The sequence below is a fragment of the Triturus cristatus genome, chromosome 9, assembly GCF_964204655.1.
Source record: "Triturus cristatus chromosome 9, aTriCri1.1, whole genome shotgun sequence".
NCBI lineage: Eukaryota > Metazoa > Chordata > Amphibia > Caudata > Salamandridae > Triturus > Triturus cristatus.
Genome location: NC_140592.1, coordinates 1,104,499,614 through 1,104,521,613, shown reverse-complemented (window position 1 = coordinate 1,104,521,613; position 22,000 = coordinate 1,104,499,614). Strand labels below are relative to the sequence as shown.

Sequence of the window (22,000 nt, the reverse complement as noted above, 5' to 3'; positions counted from 1 at the left end):
CAGAAACATGCTGACCCAGACGTACAGAGGATACTAATTTCCTTAAACCAAAGAGCTCACTTGGCTGCCAAGGTTGAGGCTGTTTTTGAATGGTACCTTTATGGCTGGCATTTTTCTCTCCATGAATAAGTCTTCTCTAGTAAAAAACTTAAGACCCCTGGACACAACATTCAGCTGAAAACTGTTAATAAAATCCACCCCCATAAAATAACATTCTGTTAGGCCCCATGCTTTTGTACTAGAATGTCTTAAAGAGTACTGAGTACGTGTTACAATTATTTTTGGAATTAAATATAAGCCCCTGAAAATGGTAGAACCTTTTGGTTTTTGGGGAGGTTATTTCTTTTTTCAAAGATAAGGCTCCCACTCTGCATTTTAGTTATAGAGTTTATTTCCAGTCTGCAAATACCAGACTGCAAAAAGAACCCAAGTTGGCAAAGTCAATAGGTCTTGTCTTTATAATGTGAGTCCCAAGCTGCTGGGTTTGGTAATATATGTCAATAGATTATTGTTTAATAAAAGCAAAAGAAAACTAGCCTTCAAAACAATGGAGAAAAAGCAAACATATCTCATTGAATTTCAATCTTTATGAGTGCATGGTTTGTTTTTCAAATATGTTTCATGCAGGAAACTCTGAGCGGAGATTAAAAATAATAAAAAAGTGTTAGAATGTAAAGGGAAACCCTTGCTAATGCCCAATATTATTATCAAAAGATTCAGTCACTTGGTCTTCTGAAGTAGCCCAGGGAGAAGGCATGTGATTGTCATGCTAAGTGTACATTCTGCTCAGGCACCAGCTGAGTGACTGTAGTAGATGTCTCCTCCACTGATGCCATAAAGGGCTTTGAGTGTCAAAACCTGTGCTATCATGAAATATGTGGAATGCAGGAAATAAAACAAAAACAGTCCTTACAGTCTGCTTTTCAGTCATCCCCAGCACAAAAATATCTGTAACATGCTTATGCAGACAAGCTGGGAGGGGTAGGGAGGAACACAGCAAGGTGGGGATATCAGACAGAGAGGGAGAGAACTAGAAAACACATGCACTCTTGTGGAGTGCTAAATGAAAAAGAAAAAAAGTAGCTCCCTAAATATGAGCAGTGGAAGGAGTCTACCAATCAAAATGATTGTAAAGGGGGTATGCTCCGTGGGAGGGACAGACACAAGAAGAGTAAGAAAAGCCATTGAATAAGAAGCAGGCAAATGAGAGTGACAATAAAGCCAGGTAATGGTAAGCAATCAGATTCTGGAGCTTATGTCATTTCTTCTCTGACTCCATTGAACCAATAGTACAGTGCTCCATTCCTGGGTTTTTCTTTAAAAAATCATTGTTTTCAAGCGTTTTAAATGAATTGCATCAACTGAAGTGAATCAGAGCTACCACTCTCAAAATGCTCTAAATGGTTGAACAAAAATGCCGCACAATGTTGTTGGTAATAAGGACCTCCTTAGTGTCTGGGATATATTACTAAAGTTTATTTGTGTCGGTCACGCTACTGTTTCTCATTTTAGGGACCACAGCAGATTCACAAGTCTTAGTTAGGTTTTAGTGTCAGGAAGATTTCTTTCCTTAATTCCAACCTGAAAGGTCCTCCACTGATTCGGAGGCAGGGGCCGCATTACAAACCTGATGCTTATATTCAGTCTGGTGGATACGATCAATTTCCTTCTCTGTTTATGTGGGAAGAGGAGGTCAGATACTGACTTCTACTGGTTGTTGCGGTTCGTAATGAACATCCCAGCCCTCTCGAATAAGTGCTATAGACCCATTTCAAGACATCTGCATTTAGTTTTCTTGATACCTGTCATTGAGCTCCGCGATGACAGCTCTGACGTCGATAGTACTGAACCTGCCCTTCATGGTCTCTCAGCATCTGGCAGACCCAGAGATTCTCTTCTCAAACACTCACAGCTTGGAACATCACAGCTAGTCCACCGTGGGCCAAGCGTTGCAGTCACACTGGGTCCAAAGTAATAGGACTAGAGCGGAAGGGGATAACTTTTAGTGCAAGATTTCTCAAGGTGCACTGCTTTAATTTCAGAAAACGAATCGCAATTTTTTCACATTTTATTCGAGTTATCTCCTGCATTCAAATAAATGCTCCTGGAAGAAAAGATCATATTTGGACATGTATAGTATTCGTGATTTTTCTTTGCTTTATTACAATAATAAATCATCGTTATCGCCAATAAATTATTGGTATGCAATTATTTTATCTTTATGTTTTAATAACCACAAGAAAATGATATGTTATTTTATTAGTCGAAAACTATACATCTCAACATGGCTGCCACAATTACTTATCACTGGTGGCGTACCTCGACTTTCTCTTCTTAGTCTTTCTTTTAGATCTTCTAGTTTAATCCCGTGCATGACGAGCCTTGTAGTCCTTCTTTTAGTTCCAGGACCCTTTATTTGTTTCTCAAAATCAGTCGTTTCGTTTTCAGTCTGCTTCAATAGGTCTCTGATTTTCTTGTTGGCTTACAGCGCAACGCGGCTCTGCGTTTAACTTAATGTATACCGTTTGTTGTGTTTAAGGCGTATTCTTTGTATGTTAAAAATAATGTTTTGCTTAGACTGGCCGAGGGGAAAGTTAACCTACGTTTTATTAAAAGCGTGTGTTTTGTCGTTTGTAGCCGTTCAACAATTATGTTATTGTGTACGTGCAATGTAACCCCTTGGCTGCTAAGAATCTAAAGGTATTCGGGGTTTGTGGAGAGAATAGCGATAAAGTAAAAGCTAATTATTTTTTTGGGTGCAAACATAGGGGCGGCGGCAACTTGCCGAGAAAGCATATGTTTTGTGTACTTAAAAATGCCATCTGCAGAAAGTTTGCTGTTAGCTTTACCCGCAACCTTCCCAACTTTCTGGAACAAGCACTGTTGTGTCACACATATTTTTTTATTTACAGGTTTTTGCATTTCTATAAGAGGGGGACCATTTTTTTCTCAAATTTTTGTGGTTTCAATCTATTGCAGTTTGTGGTGGAAACAGGTGCAAAAGCAATGGGTTATTCCAGAAATGTATACATTTGTGAAAAGGAGGCACAATTCTGGATTCAGCTTGGGGTAATATGTGTAGATCTTTCAAGATTTTCCTAAAGAAACTGTTTGAAATAAATAATGAAAATTAGTACGAAAACAGCCCTATGAGTTTTAGAGGGCTGTTAAACTCATTTGCCACTATGTTCTAATGTATCCTGCTGGTAAAAAGGGAATGGCAATTTTTTTACATGGAGGATCCTAGGTGGTAAATGGCTGTTTCATATCCCAGGCACATTGTTATATGAATTCCTCTCAGCATAATTTTCTATATGGGGATGTTGGCTGTTAAATGGCTTTGGCATATACCCTGCAGTGTATTCTCATTATTTCTGTAAGGAAACAATAGTTGCTACCTTACACATGGGAGATTATAGGTTTTAAAGGACTAGTTAAGATATTTGTGTCTGTGTTCTAATGTTCCATGTTGGGAAAATGGGGATAGTTAATTTTTACATGGGTATTGTGGATACTAAAAGGCGGTTTCATATCCAGAGCACAGTGTTTTACTAATTTCTTCTGGGATAATGAGGATAACAATTTTCCACATGGGGATGATGAATGCTAAGTGGTGTCAGCACGCAAACCAAGTTCTCAATCTTACCAAGAGCATGCCAACCGCTTGGGTCAGGAGCAGTGTAGTCCCTAGGTGGACTTTGGTGCTCGCCGTGCGGATTTCTCTCTCTACTTTGGTGGTCTCAAATCAATGATAGGAACATTGACATTCTCAGTAAAAATTACAGGAATGGGTCAAACTTTTTAAGGATTTTGTATAAAGATTATTTTAAGCAAAGTACATGAAATATATCTTCACCATGGTTATCAATAAAGAATACAGGTCATAAATACAAAGAACACAGCATAGTTCTGTGAAAAATCCAGCGTAGATGTGGCTTATAAAAGTGGGACATGGAGTTCCTGGTTACAGAGGAAGGTACAGCCTTTTATAGGACTTCATACAAACAATTTCACACATTACTAAGCAGGTACATGGTTCTCATGATATATGCACCAATGAGGAACAATCAAGTAACATTTTACTACATAGTACATTAGAAGATTCTCTCATAATACTATTGCATTGAATTCAGTTGCTCTTACAGCTTACTCGAGCAATATTCAACACATTGTATTAACGGTAGTGTGAGACAGTTGAGATGTCTATGGTTGGGTACAGCGTGGCGTGAAGCCTCTGGGAATGCTCACCGTCTTTTAGTGCAAAGCTTACAATTCTTTATTTAGAAGCAAGAAACAACGATCATGTCTTATGCTGCCATATTCATTCAAGATGGAGGAAAACAAGCTCACTTCATGTTAGCACAGGTTCAGTTTCTAATACATTTAAAGTTAAAGGAAAACAACTCTTACAATAACTGTTATTGCACGTGCCTGGCACTGTATTTTCATGAATCCTGTAAGGAAACACTAATAGATAATTTCTATTTAAATGATTATGGGTGCTCCAGTGCTGTTGAATAACTTTTCTATTGTATTCTAATGGTTCTTTTTGGGAAAATTGGATACCCTAATTTTGAGATGGGTGACTATGAGTGATAAATGACTGTTGCTTTGCAATGGCAGAGTGTTTTACTTATTCCTCATGGCATAATGGAAAAAGTGATTTTCTACCCGGGGGAAATCATAGGTCTTGTACACATGGGGGTTGTGGGTTTGAAAGCACTGTTTAATACGTTTGTCACTATGTTCTGATGTTTCCAGTTGGGAAAATAGAAATAGCAAATTTTTACATGGGGCATATGGGTGGTGAATGATTATTACATATCCAGGACACAGTTTTTTACATATTCCTCTTGGCATAATGGGCATAACTATTTTCTACATGGGAGATGATGGGTGACAAGGGCTGTTATGTATACCTGCAACAGTATTTTCATATTTCATGTATGGAAATGGTGATACATAATTTCTGTAATGGCTCCTTTTAGGAAATTGGAATAGCTAACTTTTAGATGGGCGATTATGGGTGAATGAATTAATTCAAACATTCACAACCAATTTGAAGCTCCTGGTCCTTATAATCTACATCTTGTGGGGTGTTGGGCTGGCCCTTTGTTCCTTGCACAGGGTGCTATTACCGTAGCAGCCAGTTTGCATTGCCTTTATGCACTCCAGTTTCAATGCATTTAATGCTGGTTACAGATAGCTTTATTTTACATTTTTAATCAGTCCAGAAGAGTATTTATTTCCCACTGTCATGCTATCGGCTATTAAGTGTATCACTATGCCTAAGTATAACTTACCTTTATAACGTGTGGAGGATGAAGCATTCAAGCCCTGCAATGTAGCAGGATGGTTCTTGTTAAAACATGTAGTTGATTGAGTGACCTCCATGCAGAAGTCTGTCAGAAACAATCCTGGCTCAGAAATCCTGCTAGCTGCGTCTCCTAGCATGGCTTCCTCCAGTGTCATCCACAAACAATGGTGTATGTGTGCATAGCCGGCTAGTCCACAGTGAACTGGATGGGAGGAGGCTGCATGTTAATGCATGATGGGCAATCTCCCATCAGCCTGTGTAATGCATCTAGACACATCACCCAACAACTAAATGGGAAAATTGCATCAGATAGGGTGCACTTGTTGGAAATAGATATGGACATTTGCATGCCTTCAGCCATGTGCAGTGGGCTTTGGCTGCAGGGAACTATAGCATGCGGGATATGATCAAAGAAATAAAAACAACCTGAAAAAACTAAGGATAAATTTAAATAATGGTTAGATTTAACTTGTATATTTAAAAACCACCTGGAATTTAACTTAAAAAACAAAGTTAAAGTGCTAGAATCGCTGTCCATAACTCGCACAACTCACACGCAAATCATAACTTGCACGCCAAATGCAATGCTCATGACTTAAGCCTTGATGTGACACATGCTATTGCAAATCTTGTAAATAATTTTAGGGAAGTAACAATGCGATATTACCGTAACACTTTGAAACACAATATGAGAGATAACTAGTGTTTATTGATTTGAGTATGTATTATTTAATATGTTCCTTTAGGTGTCCTTACCTGTTGATATAAAGAAAGTACAATCATAAGCATTGCATTTGATGTGCGAGTTTCGGTTTGTATCCAGAATAAATGGCACCAGTCTCAAAAGCTTCTGATCCAGTGCCCCATGAGCCGCTCCACAAGTACACATCCACCACATATAGAATTAAGTGTCGGAGGTTGATATGAGACAGTGGGGAAAAGTCACACACTTACCAATATTATCAAGGACGAAATGGGCAAAAAATTGGTGTAATGCAAGGGGGACTTCTGGTCAGCAGGGCACAGTTAATGAGGTGGTCCACAGTGATCAGCCTAGCCATTCTCCAACATTTTATTCATGTGGGACATTTTGGTGGAGTTTGGGTAAGCCATTTGGGGTTCATGGAATAATCATGTTAAAATCTTCGGACTGTAAGAAACGAAACATCATGTTTGGCAATATTTCCCCTAGGTAATTCTATTGTTTGTTCTCTTTGATGTTTAATTTATACAATCAGTAGACTGCCCGATGTTTTATTAGTAACCATGCTTTTCCTCCGCAGCCCAGTTACTTCATTCTATCGTGTGTCACTTGAAAGACCTTTCTGTGGGTAATGACATTCTTTTTTCATTTCAAAAGAATTTTATTATTTTAAAGAAACAAATACGGAACATGAGATACAAGCAACAGTGATACAATTAATATCAGACAAAGGCAATAAATATGTTAGAATAAAATTAAATATTAGGAAATCAAATCATTGTCATTCATTAATCCGCAGATATCAGATAAATAAATTAATTAAGGAGGGACGAACCAAATTGATATCCGGCAAAGATAACTATCAAAAGTATCACCATCAGATGGCAAAATAGGGATAAGAGGAAAGAAAAGAGAGGAAGAAAGAAAAGATGGAAAGAGTAGGAAAGAGATAAAGAAAGAAAAAGAGAGACAGAGAGGAGAAAAGGAAGAGGAGAGGATTTCCAAAGGAATCACCCAACACACAAGACAACACTAACCAGACAAATCAAAGGGATATTGCTCCACCAACCCCTCGGAGGCCAACTCCATGTACGAATCTAAGGCTTTCCAAACACCAGTAGATATAGAAGGAGAGAGATGAGCATGGTCAACTGACGTATGAGCACTTCGTAGAAAGGAAACCCAAGCCCACCAAGTATGGTAAGAGACGGATGAAAAGGATTTCCACTCCATGAGAATTACTTTGACTGCAATAGTCAATAAGAGATCCAGCAACTGTAACTCCATGGGATCTAAAGGCAGAGGGACTGGGGCCGCCAATGGACCTAAAAGGATTAATGGAAAAGAAAGTTGGAATTTAATATTAAAGATGAGCATGAGGTGTTTGTGAATTAAATCCCAAAAGGATTGGAGAAGGGAGCAATCAAGGAACATATGTTGAAAATCGCCTGGTAAAAGCCCACAACTCCAGCACAGATTGTCTTCTTTGAGATTTAGCGAGTACAAACGAGTGGGAGTCCAGTGAAGAAGATTAATAGAGAAAAACTTAGACTGCATTAAAGAGGGGGCGATTTTGTTACGAAGAGAAAATTTACCAATATCTTGCCAGGTATCAGAAGAGATATGATCGGTAACACTATGATCAAAATGATGTAGCCATTTTTGCTGTGCGACAGTTTGGGAAGGAAGTGTAGAGGACGATAGGAATTTGTAAATCCGAGACGCAACATGACCAGTCCTGATCCATAACTGAAAAAGCGTAATCATAGGGGAAGAAGGATGAAGGTGCATTTTAGCAAGTGCTACCTTTATCTTAAGAAAGGTATAAAAGTCTAAATTAGATAAAGAAAATTGTTGAGCTAGGCATGAGAAAGGGGAAGGGTCATTGTTGGAATCATAGAGATGTTTAACAAGTGAGACACCTTTCCCAGCCCAGTAAGACATCAACTCTGGATCAATATTAATTTTGATTTTAGAATTCCGCCAAATAGACGACCATCTAGTTTTATGCAGTGGAATTGCTACTCTCTTATCAACCTTGCGAACCGCAGCAATAGTGTCTAAAATAATAGAACGAGAGAATGGAATAGAAAGGGTATTCGTGGTTAAAAAAGAGGCAGTCGGCAGTGGGGAGGCCAGTTCCTGTTCTATTGTCAACCATGCTGGAACATGAAGAGATGGAGAAGAAAACCAAAGGGCACCCTGGGACGCCAGAAAAGCAGTTTGATACTTCCCCCAATCAGGAAAATTACAGCCTCCCATATCATAAGATTTCCGTAAAAATTTATAAGCAATCCTAGCCCTTCGGTCATTCCATAGAAATTTGGAAGTAAGTAAGTCAAGTTCATGAAAGAAGGAAACAAAATTAATAATAGGTGTGATCATCATTTTAAGAGTCTGCAGTCGGCCCCACCAGGAAATATGCTTCGGAGACCAAGTTTCTAAAAGACGTCTCACCTTAAGAATAGTTTGGGATTCATTATAAGTAGCCGTAGCATATAGGGTGGAACAAAAATAGATACCCAGATATTTTAGCTGTTTAGATTGCCACTTAAATCCCGCCGAACCCATATGAGAAGAGAAGCAGTAAGCATTTAAGGGAAACATCTCTGTCTTATCTTTGTTCAGAGTGTATCCTGAAACTTTTGAAAAAAGAGAAATCGTATCCGAAATAGCAGGGATGGCCAGTGCAATATCATCAGAAAAAATGAGAACATCATCTGCATACGCAGCTGTTTTTATCTGATGAGACCCAAAAGAGAACCCCTTAATATCTGGATGTGAGCCAATCATTCTGAGAAGAGGATCAATGGACAACAAAAATAAGAGAGGAGACAAAGGACACCCTTGTCTAGTGCCCTGACAAAGGTTAAAAAAGAACGACGTAGCTCCATTCACCCGTATGTTAGCCCTAGGTCGGGAGTAAAGAGACATAACCATATGAATAAAGGAATCACCAAGGTTATGTGCACATAAAACAGCTCTTAAAAAAGGCCAAGAGACCTTATCAAAGGCCTTTTCAGCATCAAGGGCCAAGGCCGCCGCCGCCGGAAGATTAGATCGCTTGGCGGAACCAAGAATATGACAAAAAGTACGAATATTATCACGTGCAAGACGCCCCTTTACGAAACCTGTTTGGGAGGGATGAACCAATTGAGGAATAAAGGACTCTAAGCGTTTAGCTAAGATTTTAGCAAAGATCTTAGCTTCCATGTTAAGAAGGGAAATAGGACGAAAATTCTTGTGATCTGCATGATCCTTCCCTTCTTTGGGGATAACTACAATAGTAGCATCAGCCGCGGAACCAGACACAAAACCATCTTTAATAAAAGCATCAAAAACGGATTGAAGTTTCAGAACAAGCACGGAAATAAAGGTTTTATAAAACAAAATAGGATATCCATCAGGACCAGGAGCCTTACCAGAACGAGTAGCTTTAATCGCAGAAATGATTTCGTCAGAAGTAATCGGACAATTCAATGAGTTATTATCTTCCTCCGAAACAGCTTTCAAAGGAACCGACTTCAAGAACTCCTGACATTGTTCAAAAGAAGCTTGAGCAGACGGGGTATATAAATTATTATAAAAATCGCGGAAGACCTCAAGAATTTCTTCAGTTTGAAATTTTTTCTTACCAAGCTGGTTAGTAATAGAAGAAATTTGCGAAGATTTACAAGAAGATTCCTGAAACTTTAATGTGGCTGCAAGAATCTTGCCCGCACGATTTTTTAACAGCAACTTCTTAGATTTCTGAGCCTGAAGGCCAATATGAGCTCTCTTAGTGACTATAGTATTGTACGTATATTTTAAATTCTTAATAGATTGGAGGCAGGACTTATCCTTAGAATGTTGAAAAAGGGATTCATGACGTTTAATCTCATCTGCTAAGTTCGTGAGTTCCTTTTTAATGGCTGCGTTTCTCCTTGACATACATTTAATGACCTGACCACGGAAAGTACATTTAAAAGAGTCCCAGAGAACAACAGGGGAACTGACTGACCCAACATTCTCAATAAAAAACGTCTCAATATCATTGGAAAGCTCTCGCACCAGGGAATCATCATGTAAAATTTCTGTGTTTAGTCTCCACGAACGAGATCGTGCCCTAGGGGCAAAAGACATAAGTGTAAAAGTCACTGCGGCATGGTCTGAAATTAAAATAGGGTGAATAAGCGGAGAAGAAGAAGATTGAACCAGAGAGGAGTGAACCAAAAGATAATCAATGCGTGAAAAGGAGGAATGAGGGGAAGAAAAAAAGGAGAAGTCACTGCCAGTGGGATTATGAAGACGCCAGACATCCTGAAGATGGATAAGAGAGCACATATTAATCATTTGTTTATGTGCTTTAGGGGGACAAAAATTAAAGGCAGAATTCCTATCTAAGATGGGATCCATTGGCAAATTAAAGTCTCCACCTACAATAAGATTACCAGAATGAGGTGTGTCATTTAGCTTTTTAGTGATCGCTTTCCAAAAAGACGGGTCATCCTTGTTGGGGGCATAAATATTCATGACAAAGAGATCAGCATTACCATTGGACATCTTAGACAGCAACCACCGACCCTCTCTATCCTGTTCAGAGGAAACGATAGACAACCCAGAATGTTTAGAAACTAAGGTAATTACCCCATTTCTTTTACCACAAGCATCTGAACAAGCAACATCAAAGACCCATTCTTCAGAAACAACGCCTCCTTGGCAGAGATCTTTGTTTCCTGAAAAAGGACGAGATCCGAAGAAAGAGATTTACAGTAGTCCAAAATCTTTGACCTTTTAACTGGGTGATTTAACCCTTTAACATTAAGGGAAAGTATATTCAATCCAGACATAGAGCCATTATCAGGAGAAAAAGACATTTCATATATGACAAATGAACTACAACCAACCAGCAGACATTAGAAACCAACACGAAACAAGGTGAAACCAAAAAGGAAATCCGAAGAGAAAAGAGGAAAGAAGAGGAAAAAGAAAGCAAGAAAATACACAGAAAGAGAGAGAGAAGGGCCCATAAGGCAGGTCTGAAGAAGACCAAATTCATACAAGGGGGAACATGGGAAAAAGAGCAAGGGACCAACAAGAGGAATAAAAAACATCAGCATAAATAACCCCAAAACAGTACATAGCTGATTATACGTATTTAAAAGAAGAACTATCTAAAAGATATGAACTGGAATTAATTATAGTATTCTGGAAACAGAGCGAAATGAAAGACTATAAAGGCAACACGTTTAACCAAGTTGATAAATAGGTACCAGCTAAAATGGATCATAGAAATCGGGAAGGACAGAAAAGAGAGAAAAAAACAAATGCAAGCAATAGGAGCTGGTGAAAAGTGAGCTAAAAGTTAACATTACTATTAGGTAGAGCGAAACCAAAGCAGACATCATGAAGAGAAAAAGGAACAGAATGAAGAGAAAAGAAAAAATACATTCTAAAGCATACTATATGATACATTATGGGAAAAATAAGTGAAACATAATAGAAAACGGCATGTAGTAACCTCTCAATATAACAATCAATGAAGCCCTATGGCAGATAAATAAGAGAACTAATACTATATATAAATATGTAAAATCTATAGATAATTTTATAGATAACTGACCATAAATAGATAGAACCGGATACACACAATTTGGCTAACAGAGGTAAGCATATCTAAGTAAGTGAACATGTAGGTAAAGAGGCATAAGACTATCAATTACAAAGCATCTATAGAAATCTGACCTATTCGAAAAAGATAATTAATAATACTAAATAAACAAACCAATCAGTGAAATAGCAGTAAAATAGATATAACTAGTAACTATATAGACGAAACATATTGACTCTAACTGTAGCCATAAATAAGCATCTAATAAACACCTATGATTCAAATATGTAACCAATCCATACATCAACACATTGATAAAAAAAAGGAAAAAACAATGGCATACTCCATAAATACGAGACATCAAAAGACAACCATCAGGCAAAAAGACCAACCACAAAGAGATAAAAAAACCAAATCTCACATCAAAATTTGGCGAAAATAAAGAAGTCATACAACAGGATAAGAAACGGACCAGGACCTAATACGTTGAAAGACAAACTGGGAAGGAAAGGAGTAAAAGGACGACACGCGATCAGGAGTGAAGTCAAACCATCCAGAGACGCTACCACAAAATATTGGAAGGTTTATACAGTAAAACTAACAACAATAAAGACCACTACACCATAACGATAGTAAAGGAGCACCAAAAGACGACAAAAACACACCAAAACCAATGGACACAAAGACCACCGCGCAGATCTAAAAGCAACTAGACTTAATAGATCTGACAAAGAAGAAAACACATTGCAGTATGTATAACCGCATCAGGTGCCAGAAGAACCAGGAACATGTGAGGCCTCCATTTGAAGTTCCATCTGTAACTCCATCTGATTATCCAAAAACGAGGCCAAATCAGCGGGCTCATCAAAGATTCTGACACGACCTTTGAAAGTAATGCGGAATTTTGAAGGGCCAGCAAAGGAGAAGGGGATATTCATCTCAGATAAACGCTTCTGGAGATTGAGAAAGCCCTTCCTCCTTATCACCGTGTCCCTGGCAAAGTCTTGAGCAATGGAAATACGATGGCCATTCCAAGAAACAGCTCTAACCTTCCGCATGTGAGCCAAAATTTGCTCTGTATGCTGATGACGCAGTGGCTTAAAAATTATCGCTCTTGGTTGCGTAGCAGACTTGGGGCGAAAGGTGGGAACACGGTGTGCACGTTCCAGTTCAAAATCTCTTTGGAAAGAAATTTGTAGTGTAGAAGGAATCCATTGATAAAGGAACTCAATCATGGAAGATGCATCTTTCTCAACATCCTCCGGAAGACCAAAAATACGCAGATTAGATCTGCGATTGCGATCCTCTTGTTCAGTGAGGTCTTTCCTCAATGCTGCCATGGAACGCTCCATCTGATTGAGAGATCTAGAATGCTTTTGCATGGTATCCTCTGCGCCACTAATCCGTGCTTCTGTACCTGAAACACGAAGGGAAAGGGCCTTGAAATCATTCCTGATGGCTAACACCTCCACCTGCAGTAAATCTGTGTTAGTCTTAGTAGACTGCGCAATTTCATAGACCTCATTAAGGCGCGTCAGGATAGACTCAAGAGTGGAGTTAGTGTCCTTTGGAGCAGACTCAGGTGTAGGGGATAACTGTTTGGACCTCTTAAGGGATGCTTCAGAGTCCTTTACGTCTTTAGCATTCGGTGACGGGCCCATATTCGCAGCCATAGGGCACACCACCTCAGCAGGAACAAAATACACCCCTTCAGATAGAGTAAGGGAAGGAAATGCCAGGGGATGTAAAACACTTAATGTGCAACAAGAAAAACGAGCAGAAAGGGATAACGCACTTTCAGCAAAAAGAGCAGGACAATAATTATGGCAGGCGAACAAAGTCAGGAAAAAAAACCACCTCACAAAAAATATCATGTGCTGCAGGTATCAAGTGGACGCACATCGACCTCGAAAACAACCAAGAGCAAGCATAGAGCAAAGAAGCCTCAAATAAGGAAGTGGCAGTGCGCCTGACGAGAGATATATTAGTAGAAAACTCAAAAAGTTCTCACAATGGGCAGCACTGCAATAGGCGGAAGGAAAAAATCAAAATAAGCTTAGAAAAAGTGAAAAACGTCACCAGTTCTTGTATGACCTCATTCCTGACAGGATAGTCCCAGTAGCGTCGTCGTGTAGAAGAGAGAGTAAAACTCCCTCAGTGAAGAAACAAAATGGCGGCCGCTCGTGAAAACATCGAGCGCCACCTTGAAATGCCGAAATATGGTCCCAGGCCGCTTCACACCACCGGAAAACTCCCTCGTAGCACACACGGCAGCCACATAGTCAAGATGACATCATCTGAGCTGAACGGGGCAGTCCGCAGCGGCAGCAATACCTCCGGCGGCCCTCGCTCTGTACGGAGCTCAAGCGCGATCCTCCATTCCACAGCGGCGCGCAAGCCACGCCCCCCGGGTAATGACATTCTTAACGTCAAGGAGCAGAATAGGCTGATCATAATTGCTATATAGCAGTTTTTGCCATTTAATTGGTTCAACTACATTTGAAGCATAAAAATGTCAATATTTACAGCAGCCATAAAGGAGAATGTTGGGTTTTGTGTTGCTGCTGTTTGTGGTTGTTTAGCAACATCCCCATAATGTGAAGATGATAACATTGTCTCCATTATTTGTTTCAGGTCTTTCTCCTGTTACCGTTGCAAGGCATGGCTTTCTTGTGTTAAACATTAAAGTTTGGTCTGCCATGGTGATAACCTCTAATTAGTAAAGGCCATTTATGTCCATCTAACACATATGAAAGCCCCAGACCATTACAAGCTCCACTTCAAAGACCTTTCTTAAACATGTGAGCTAGTTCCTGTTTGCCATAAACGACCCCAGGAGATATGTCACAGCTCTTTCACTCTGATCGCACACAATTTTCTCACGCTACTTTCTGAACCAGTCAATTGATCTAATAATTCTCTTTTTGGTCTGGTGTAAGCCAGACAACTTGCTGAATCTACACTCGTTAAGAGTGGGTTTAGAGTCCTTCCCCTTCAACCACTGGCTTTTTTGGGTCAAGCCTCCCATTCCATACCTTGTCTTATGTGTCTACCAGTTCTTGGGTCAGCCCAATGCCCTTTCCTTGTATTGTGTGATCAGCAAAAAACAAAGGGTTCTTCTTGCACACAATGTAACAACAATACATTGTTTTTTTTTAAATGTAAATCATATCACAAGCAACAGATGTTACTATTGTAAAGTTTATAATACACAATTTACCAACCTACATAGAAGTCTGGCACCCCGATATTAGTCAAAGCCATGCATTCATCTAATTTAAGCATTCTGCAGACATTACAGATGGACACTGCCTTTTATGTAGTACGCTTTACACATGCCTGCTCTCCTGCTGTGATTAAATGCGCGCTCAGGGAGGCAGACAGCTATTGGGATAGCTGGTGAAGTTTTCTAGGAGCATACATTCAGGAAACACTTCTGACCATAGCATGGGTACAACAAAAAAACCGCACACACTAAACATGAATATGGACACACTTCAGATAATGGTTTGTTTCTCCATGTGCAGAATTAGAAACTTAGACAAAGGAGGAAAAGTTTGCATATTACTCTACTAATCTGCAGCTTTCATTTCACTTTCAAAGACGCCTAGAATTTCAGCTTTAGAACTTTTTTTTAAAGTTTTAATTTGGGCAATTATGTATTCCAAGTTGTCCATGTTGCAGTGCATTCATCCTGCTTCTTGTCCATACCCCGGAGCAATGCAGCATCTCTATGCTGCTTGGATATACTTTCAGCAGTATCTCACACATATTGTATTAATGATAACTTGTGCTGTGTAGGTATAGCATCTTCTCACATTTCTGCGGTGTTGTGAATAGCAGAAGAACCATTATCACCCAATTTATGCTACTCAATTTACCATCCAGTGTAGAAGGCTAAATTGGCCTTGGCAAGATTCAAACAGTGAGAGACAAGGAGGAAGTTAGGAGCTGTAGGAAGCTTTATAATGAGGCAAGGAGACTACGAAAGAAAGAAATAAAATAAAAAGCGTGGGACACCCTCTACGAGGCCTCGGTGAACAAAGATAGCTCCTTGTTCTGGCGGGCTGTGAGGGCACCATTTTTTAGCACTAAATCTGACGCCCCCACAATAGAAGTAACAATAGATGAGAAAACGCGGGTAGATTTTTTTCTCCTCTGTCTATAACACGCAGGGGGACAGAGAAGGTGAAACAGACTATAGGAACCAGACGGAAGGGGGTGCCGCTCCTTTCTTACCAATTGATTTTCTGATTAAGTGTAATACAGGCCATAAATGCTAGTAAGTCTGGCAAGGCCCCGTGACCGGACGGGGTGCCAATCGATTTGTTTAAATCAGTTCCATCATTATCGTCTCCGTTGTTAACACGGGTCCTTCAAGCCTGCTGCGCGAAAAGTTTTATTACCACCTAGTCAGAGTCTATAATTGTGCCAATTTTTAAAAAAGGGGAGCGGGAAAACCCTGCATGTTATCGACCGATTTCTCTATTAGATTCACTGATGAAGGTAGCAGGTAGAATAGTGTTAGACCGGTTGCAAACGTGGGCTGATGAAAATAGTATTTTAAGCGCTGTGCAGTATGGTTTTAGATCAGGTCTAGGCACAAATGAGCAGATCCTCAATCTCCGCATATTAATTGGAAAATATACTCAGGCTAAAGCTGGGAGATTTTACTTGGCTTTTGTTGACCTCACAGCCGCGTTTGACTGTGTCGTTCACAGTAAGCTGTGGACCATTCTGGCTGATTTAAAGGTAGAACCGGCACTGTTACAGTTTTTAAGACAACTGTACACAGGGGAAAGTGCCAAGGTTCGGTATGGAACTAACTGGGAATGTACGTCGTTTAAAGTGGAGAGGGGAGTAAGGCAAGGTTGCGTTTTGGCTCCATTCCTGTTCACTCTTTATACGAACGCTTTGGAACAGCAATTGGTGTCAAACGCTAGGGACCCACCATATGTTAATAAACGCCCAATAGTCTCTCTTCTCTACGCAGACGACGCAGTACTCATGGCACGCACACAGATAGGTTTACAAAAGGCTCTCACATCTTATATCAGTTTTATGAATGAATTAGGGTTAAAATTTAATGCGAAGAAAACTTTTATTATGTCTTGCAGGTGGGGGAAGCAAAAAAGCAGTAGCATCCGAGTGGGTGGAAGCAGAATAGAATCCACTAACACATTTATGTATTTGGGTGTTCTTTTTAATCGTACTTGTTCCTGGGCCTAGGCGATTAAGGGTAGGAGCATTCTTTTTATGAAATCGACTGCGGCTGTAGTCAACTTCTCTAAAAATCTGGGTAAAAGGGCCCCCGAAATCCTCCTAAAAATTTACAAGGCAAAATGCGTAAGCATAGCTACCTTTGGGGCAGGAGTATGGGGCTTTCAGGACTGTTCACCCATTCAGTACGTTGAAAATGTGTTGTTAAGATTTATTTTAGCGGTACCTACTAGTTCTCCTGTTTTTAACTGTCATACGGTGTTGGGGGTTCCATACATCTCAGATGGTATTAAGATATACAACCTGTGTTACTCTGGAACCGAATTTGGACCTCCGATAGTACAGGCTTAAACAAGGAAATATTAAATGACTCAATGAATTTGGATCATGCAACTAAGATTACCTGGTTAAAGTATGTAAAAAACTTTTTATGTGATCTTGGGTGTCCAGATTACTACACCTTACCAGAGAATCTAAATTCCATCTTTCAGAAGGAATTTAGAGTAATCTGCATGACCCACCTTGAGAAAAATAGGCTGGCACTGGAAATGAGCAAGCCTGCGGTTGTTCAACATCAACTGTCAGTAATAACATGACATTCAACCATGCCTTTTACGTTGTACAGGGGTAATATAATAGATATGTTTTAACACGTTTTAGGTTTGGAACATTTCATCGACTGATTAGCTATCTGGAGATGAACAACTGGTCTAGAGAGCTATGTTTATGCCCCTGTGATGATCTTTCCTCACAATTAACTATTCATGTGATTTTATTCTGCAAATGTTATTCTAAGGAAAGATCCACGTGGATCCTACCTCTCCTGAGAATGGGGAGATGGAGGCAATGCCGACCTGCTTTACTATATTTACAATTGTTGGACAGTGATTATTGTATAGGAGTCATGGCTGGTTTTTTAAAGAGTATACTGAGAGCTAGGAAAAGTATTAACGTTCACTTTCCTGAACAGAACAGAATGCATTAAATGAAATTATGTAGGATTGCTCTAATTATACTCGTTTACCCCCAACATAATCTTTTTAGAACAACTTTCTTCTATATGCACGCACCTTTTGTATTACATACATTTGTTTTTATATATAATTCATGAAATGTTTTTAAATGTTGACTGCTTTTGTGAATTTATATGACTAAAATCAAATAAAGCTCTTTTTGATTTGATTTGAATATGGACACACTTCACATAATGGCGTGTTTCTCCATGTGCAGAATTGGAAACCTAGACAAAGGAGCAAAAGTTTGCATATTAGTCAACTAACCCGCAGCTTTCATTTCACTTTCAAAGACGCCTAGAATTTCAGCTTTAGAACTTTTTTAAAAGTTTTAATTTGGGCAATTATGTATAACTTGTGCTGTGTATGTATAGCATCTTCTCACATTTCTGCAGTGTTGTGAATAACAGAAGAACCTATATCACCCAATTTATGCTACTCAATTTACCATCCAATGTAGAAGGCTAAATTTGCCTTGGCAAGATTCAAACTTATCACCTTAGGCAGCTTGTGTTCAGCTTAATGAGGCTTCCACCTGTTGTCGTGAAAAGTACTACTGATGATTTCTCCCATCATGAAACTCTACCTATGAGGTTTTTATTGCTTTATTAACATTTCAAATGAGCAATAGACATGCTGTGTCAGTAGTATTGCACATTATACATGCCCAACATTCCTACCATAGCTTCCCGGGATACAGTCCTCAGGCCCTAACTATGTGACCTCCAGTGTCACACTCTGCTTCACCCCGTTAGGCAAGTTACAGTGATTGGCAAAACAACTAATATGCATTGCACTTCTGTTCAGTCTATTCCTCTGTTCATTCTATTGCTAATAATATTGGAGATAATATGCATCATAACACTGGACGACTTTATATCCAACAGTATTAACATTCTCGTATGCAGTGAATAACATCATCATAAGTCCCCCCCCCCCCCTCCCACCCCACCCAATCCACCACAAGTCCCCTCCTCCCTGCCCAACCAATCCACCACCCAACCTCTAATCACTTAGCAGGTCCAAATTATATAAAATGCAGCAATAGGAACTGTCTAGCGTTGTTTCTCATTTCTTATACCATGGGAAGCCTCTGGGTATTGTTTGTCCCGCTCTCTCTCCCCTCTCGACCTCCCGTTTCTATTACACATTGACGCATTTGTTTTTGTCTAGTCCCCCTCCGTGGACTCCCCTAATTCCTCTGTCATAGTACTCCCGGATAACAAATCTTTCAACAGCCTCTCATCCCTATGAGATTTCCGCATATCTGCTTCTTCAGCACCAGCCCATTTCAGTATGTCTCTTCTCCACTCTAAATGTGCAGGAGCTTTAGCACTGTACCAGCCTAGCGCAATCTACCTTTTGGCCACTATAAGTCCTAACATCACAAAGTGCCTACTCAGTTTCCTTTTTGGGTTATCTGATAGGACTCCCATGATGGACAATTCAATCGTATGTTGGACCTCCCAACCTGTTGAGTGTTTAATGAGGTCCAATATAGTTTTTCAGTAGATCGCAATGTTTGGGCAATGCCATATTATGTGTGTAAAGTCTACTACTGGTGCTCTGCACCTGGCACAGCTCTGGAATTTGCCCGAATAAATAGTGTGGAGTCTTTTAGGGGATAGTTACGCCATGAGTACTATATAGTATTGGGTCAATTTGAACCTCTCACAATGCGACGCTGCGCGCACAACTGCGTGTATTTTTTGCCAGTCTCTTGGCGTGAAGGACTCTTTACACAACTGCTGCCAAGTGGCCTCCTATTTTTAATGGAGCCAGTGGTCTGTGTGCTTGTAATGCCCGGTATATGTGTGTTATAAATAAGGCTCCCGGTTTTCCATTGTTACGGATTTTTATAGATAATTACAGACCGAAAACAAAGTGTTTCCTGTCTGTATTTATTTTTAAGAGCGGAAAAATGCAGAAAAGTGTGCTTCTTGTGCTTGATTCTCCATGCTGATTTTCGTGATTTCTAGGACAACAGCTGAGCGGATGGACAGCATGGAAAGTTATAAATAGATTGAGATTTCCGTAAATGCAGATACATGGTAACATATATTTGTATTATAATGATCATATTTAACTGAAGGTGTAGTGTTTTGCTATATTTGGCTGCTTAATGTGCTAAAACACGATTGTCAGAAAAGTATAAGTGAATATTTATAAGTTAAATAAACGTGGAAATATACAATTTTCCGTATTTGCAAAACACAAAACAAATACGGATAATTACCAATAAGTTATTCAAAAAATAAATAATGGATAAATTTAAATACAGACGGAAATGTTAAAAAAAAAAAAAATTCCATAAAACCGGGAGCCCTAGTTATAAACCTACGACCACCGGCTATTGAGAGCCTGGTCACTAATGTCTGTGTGGGTTTAGGGGCTTCTGGATAGGATAGGAAGGCTATAACTGTCCCGCTGTCGCCGCTTTCTTGGCGTATTGGAGGAACTGTCTGTTTCCCAATCCATACCTCTATTGCTTCCTGCAGTGTTATAAAGCAGGCCTGAGAGCATGATGCATCCCCCTTCCTGCCATGTGTCAATTGCCATCATTCGAGCTATTTGCTTGAGGGGTCTTAAATCACAAAGGTCTAAATCCGGGGCATTCGACACATGCTCAATCACCCACCGAACCGTTCTCTTCCAGAGACGGCCCATAAGATGTATTGGGTGCAGAAATGTATTGAGTTTATCCACCCCCCCCATTAACAGGGCGCAAAGTTGGTATCCATCATGTGTGCTGTCCAGTAGTGCCCTCTTCCATTTAGGCTTTGCATCTAGTCCGTGTGTGGCGTGTTGCAGATGTGCCACTAGATAATAAAGTTTCAAGTCTGGAACCTCCATTCTCCCACTGACCCAATCCCTCTTGAGGATATGTAGGCTAATTTTACTGTGTTTACCCGCCCCAAAGAGTTCTACCGACAGGCGGTCGAGGTGACAAAACACCCTGTGTGGGATCTCGTACATGGCTTCTTGCATGGCATATAAACATCGAGGCAGGATTACCATTTTTATGTATGCGATTTTCCCCATGAGTGATAGCGTCAACGTGTTCCAGAAAACAATGGAAGGGTGAAGGTTAGAGATCTCCCATCCGATTTTTAGTTTGTATGCCCGTTGTTCCCCATGGGTGATGTGTATTTCAGGGTATTTGACGATCTGCCTTCCACGGCAATCCCACGTCAGGCAGACGATCTGTCGGCAAACCCTTAACTCTACCCATGAGTTGTCCATCTTAACAGATTCTGAATGCCATGCTGGGTGTCACGGGTAATTAAAGTGTCCTGTACATTACTTCTAGAACACCACTTCCCTCCCGTAAGGTTCTTGTTGCATTCTATGCATTTTTGTTTTTCATGTGTTTGGATCTGTTCACTTAGTAAGCAAGGCCAGTTTCTATAGCACTTAGGAATGCTTGTAAAGGCTGAGGTCGTGGGCAAGGAGTCAGTGCTGCATTGTAATTCAGTCTTGTAGGCCCCTTTTGGTTGGCCAGATCTTTTAACCTTTTCTGTTTGTTTTATTTCTGTTTTTTCTTTTGCAGGGGTTTTATTTTAGTGATGTTAGCGTGTCTGTTCATTTTAATTTGCCCCTTGAAGTTCATCTGCAATGCTCTGTTATGTTTGGTTATTTCAAAAGAGGTCTTTTCACGCGGGTTATGCAGAAAGTAGCTTACATTTTTTCATTTTTCTTGTTCCAACTCTTGTGGTTTGCAGCTATGCATTATCCGATCTACCGTTCACCAGTTGCCCCGTTTGACTAAGGTCAGTTACTCCTTTTTTCCACTGTTTTATAGGGCCCAGTGTTAAGGCCAAACTTCTTTTTCCATTTCGCCATCAGCAAGGCATGTTGAAGAAGAAGTGTACATTCTAGAAGCTCTGTGCCTGCACATCTATTTATTAAGTGTAAAAGCTGTTTTTAAAGTTCTTAGAAATTGTGCACTATATAGCACCTATATAAGTATAGACAACGTGATGAAGTCTGGCTTTCCAATAGCGAATGTACAGACAGACAACAGTGCATGCAGATATGCAGAGACCACACTGAAGGCATATTTCCTTGCAACTACATAATCCAGACAATATGAATCTGATCTGCTTTTTAGGGGGTGAGGGGTTTTTCTTTGACTAATTTTACTTTTTTCAAAGCTC

General features: G+C 39.9%; 1 protein-coding gene across 2 annotated transcripts in view; it reads right to left on the bottom strand.

Annotated features, from left to right (window-relative positions):
• The window catches only part of NEMF (nuclear export mediator factor), a 453,826-nt gene extending 451,839 nt beyond the window's left edge, over positions 1–1,987 (bottom strand). The window contains exon 1 of one of the 2 annotated variants that reach the window (XM_085627010.1): positions 1,803–1,987. In XM_085627010.1, the coding sequence (XP_085483136.1) occupies positions 1,803–1,861 (59 nt within the window). In that variant the 5' untranslated portion in view covers positions 1,862–1,987. The remainder of the gene's footprint in view (positions 1–1,802) is intronic. The other variant, XM_085627011.1, reaches the window with a different exon arrangement.
• Between the last annotated feature and the right edge of the window lie 20,013 nt (positions 1,988–22,000).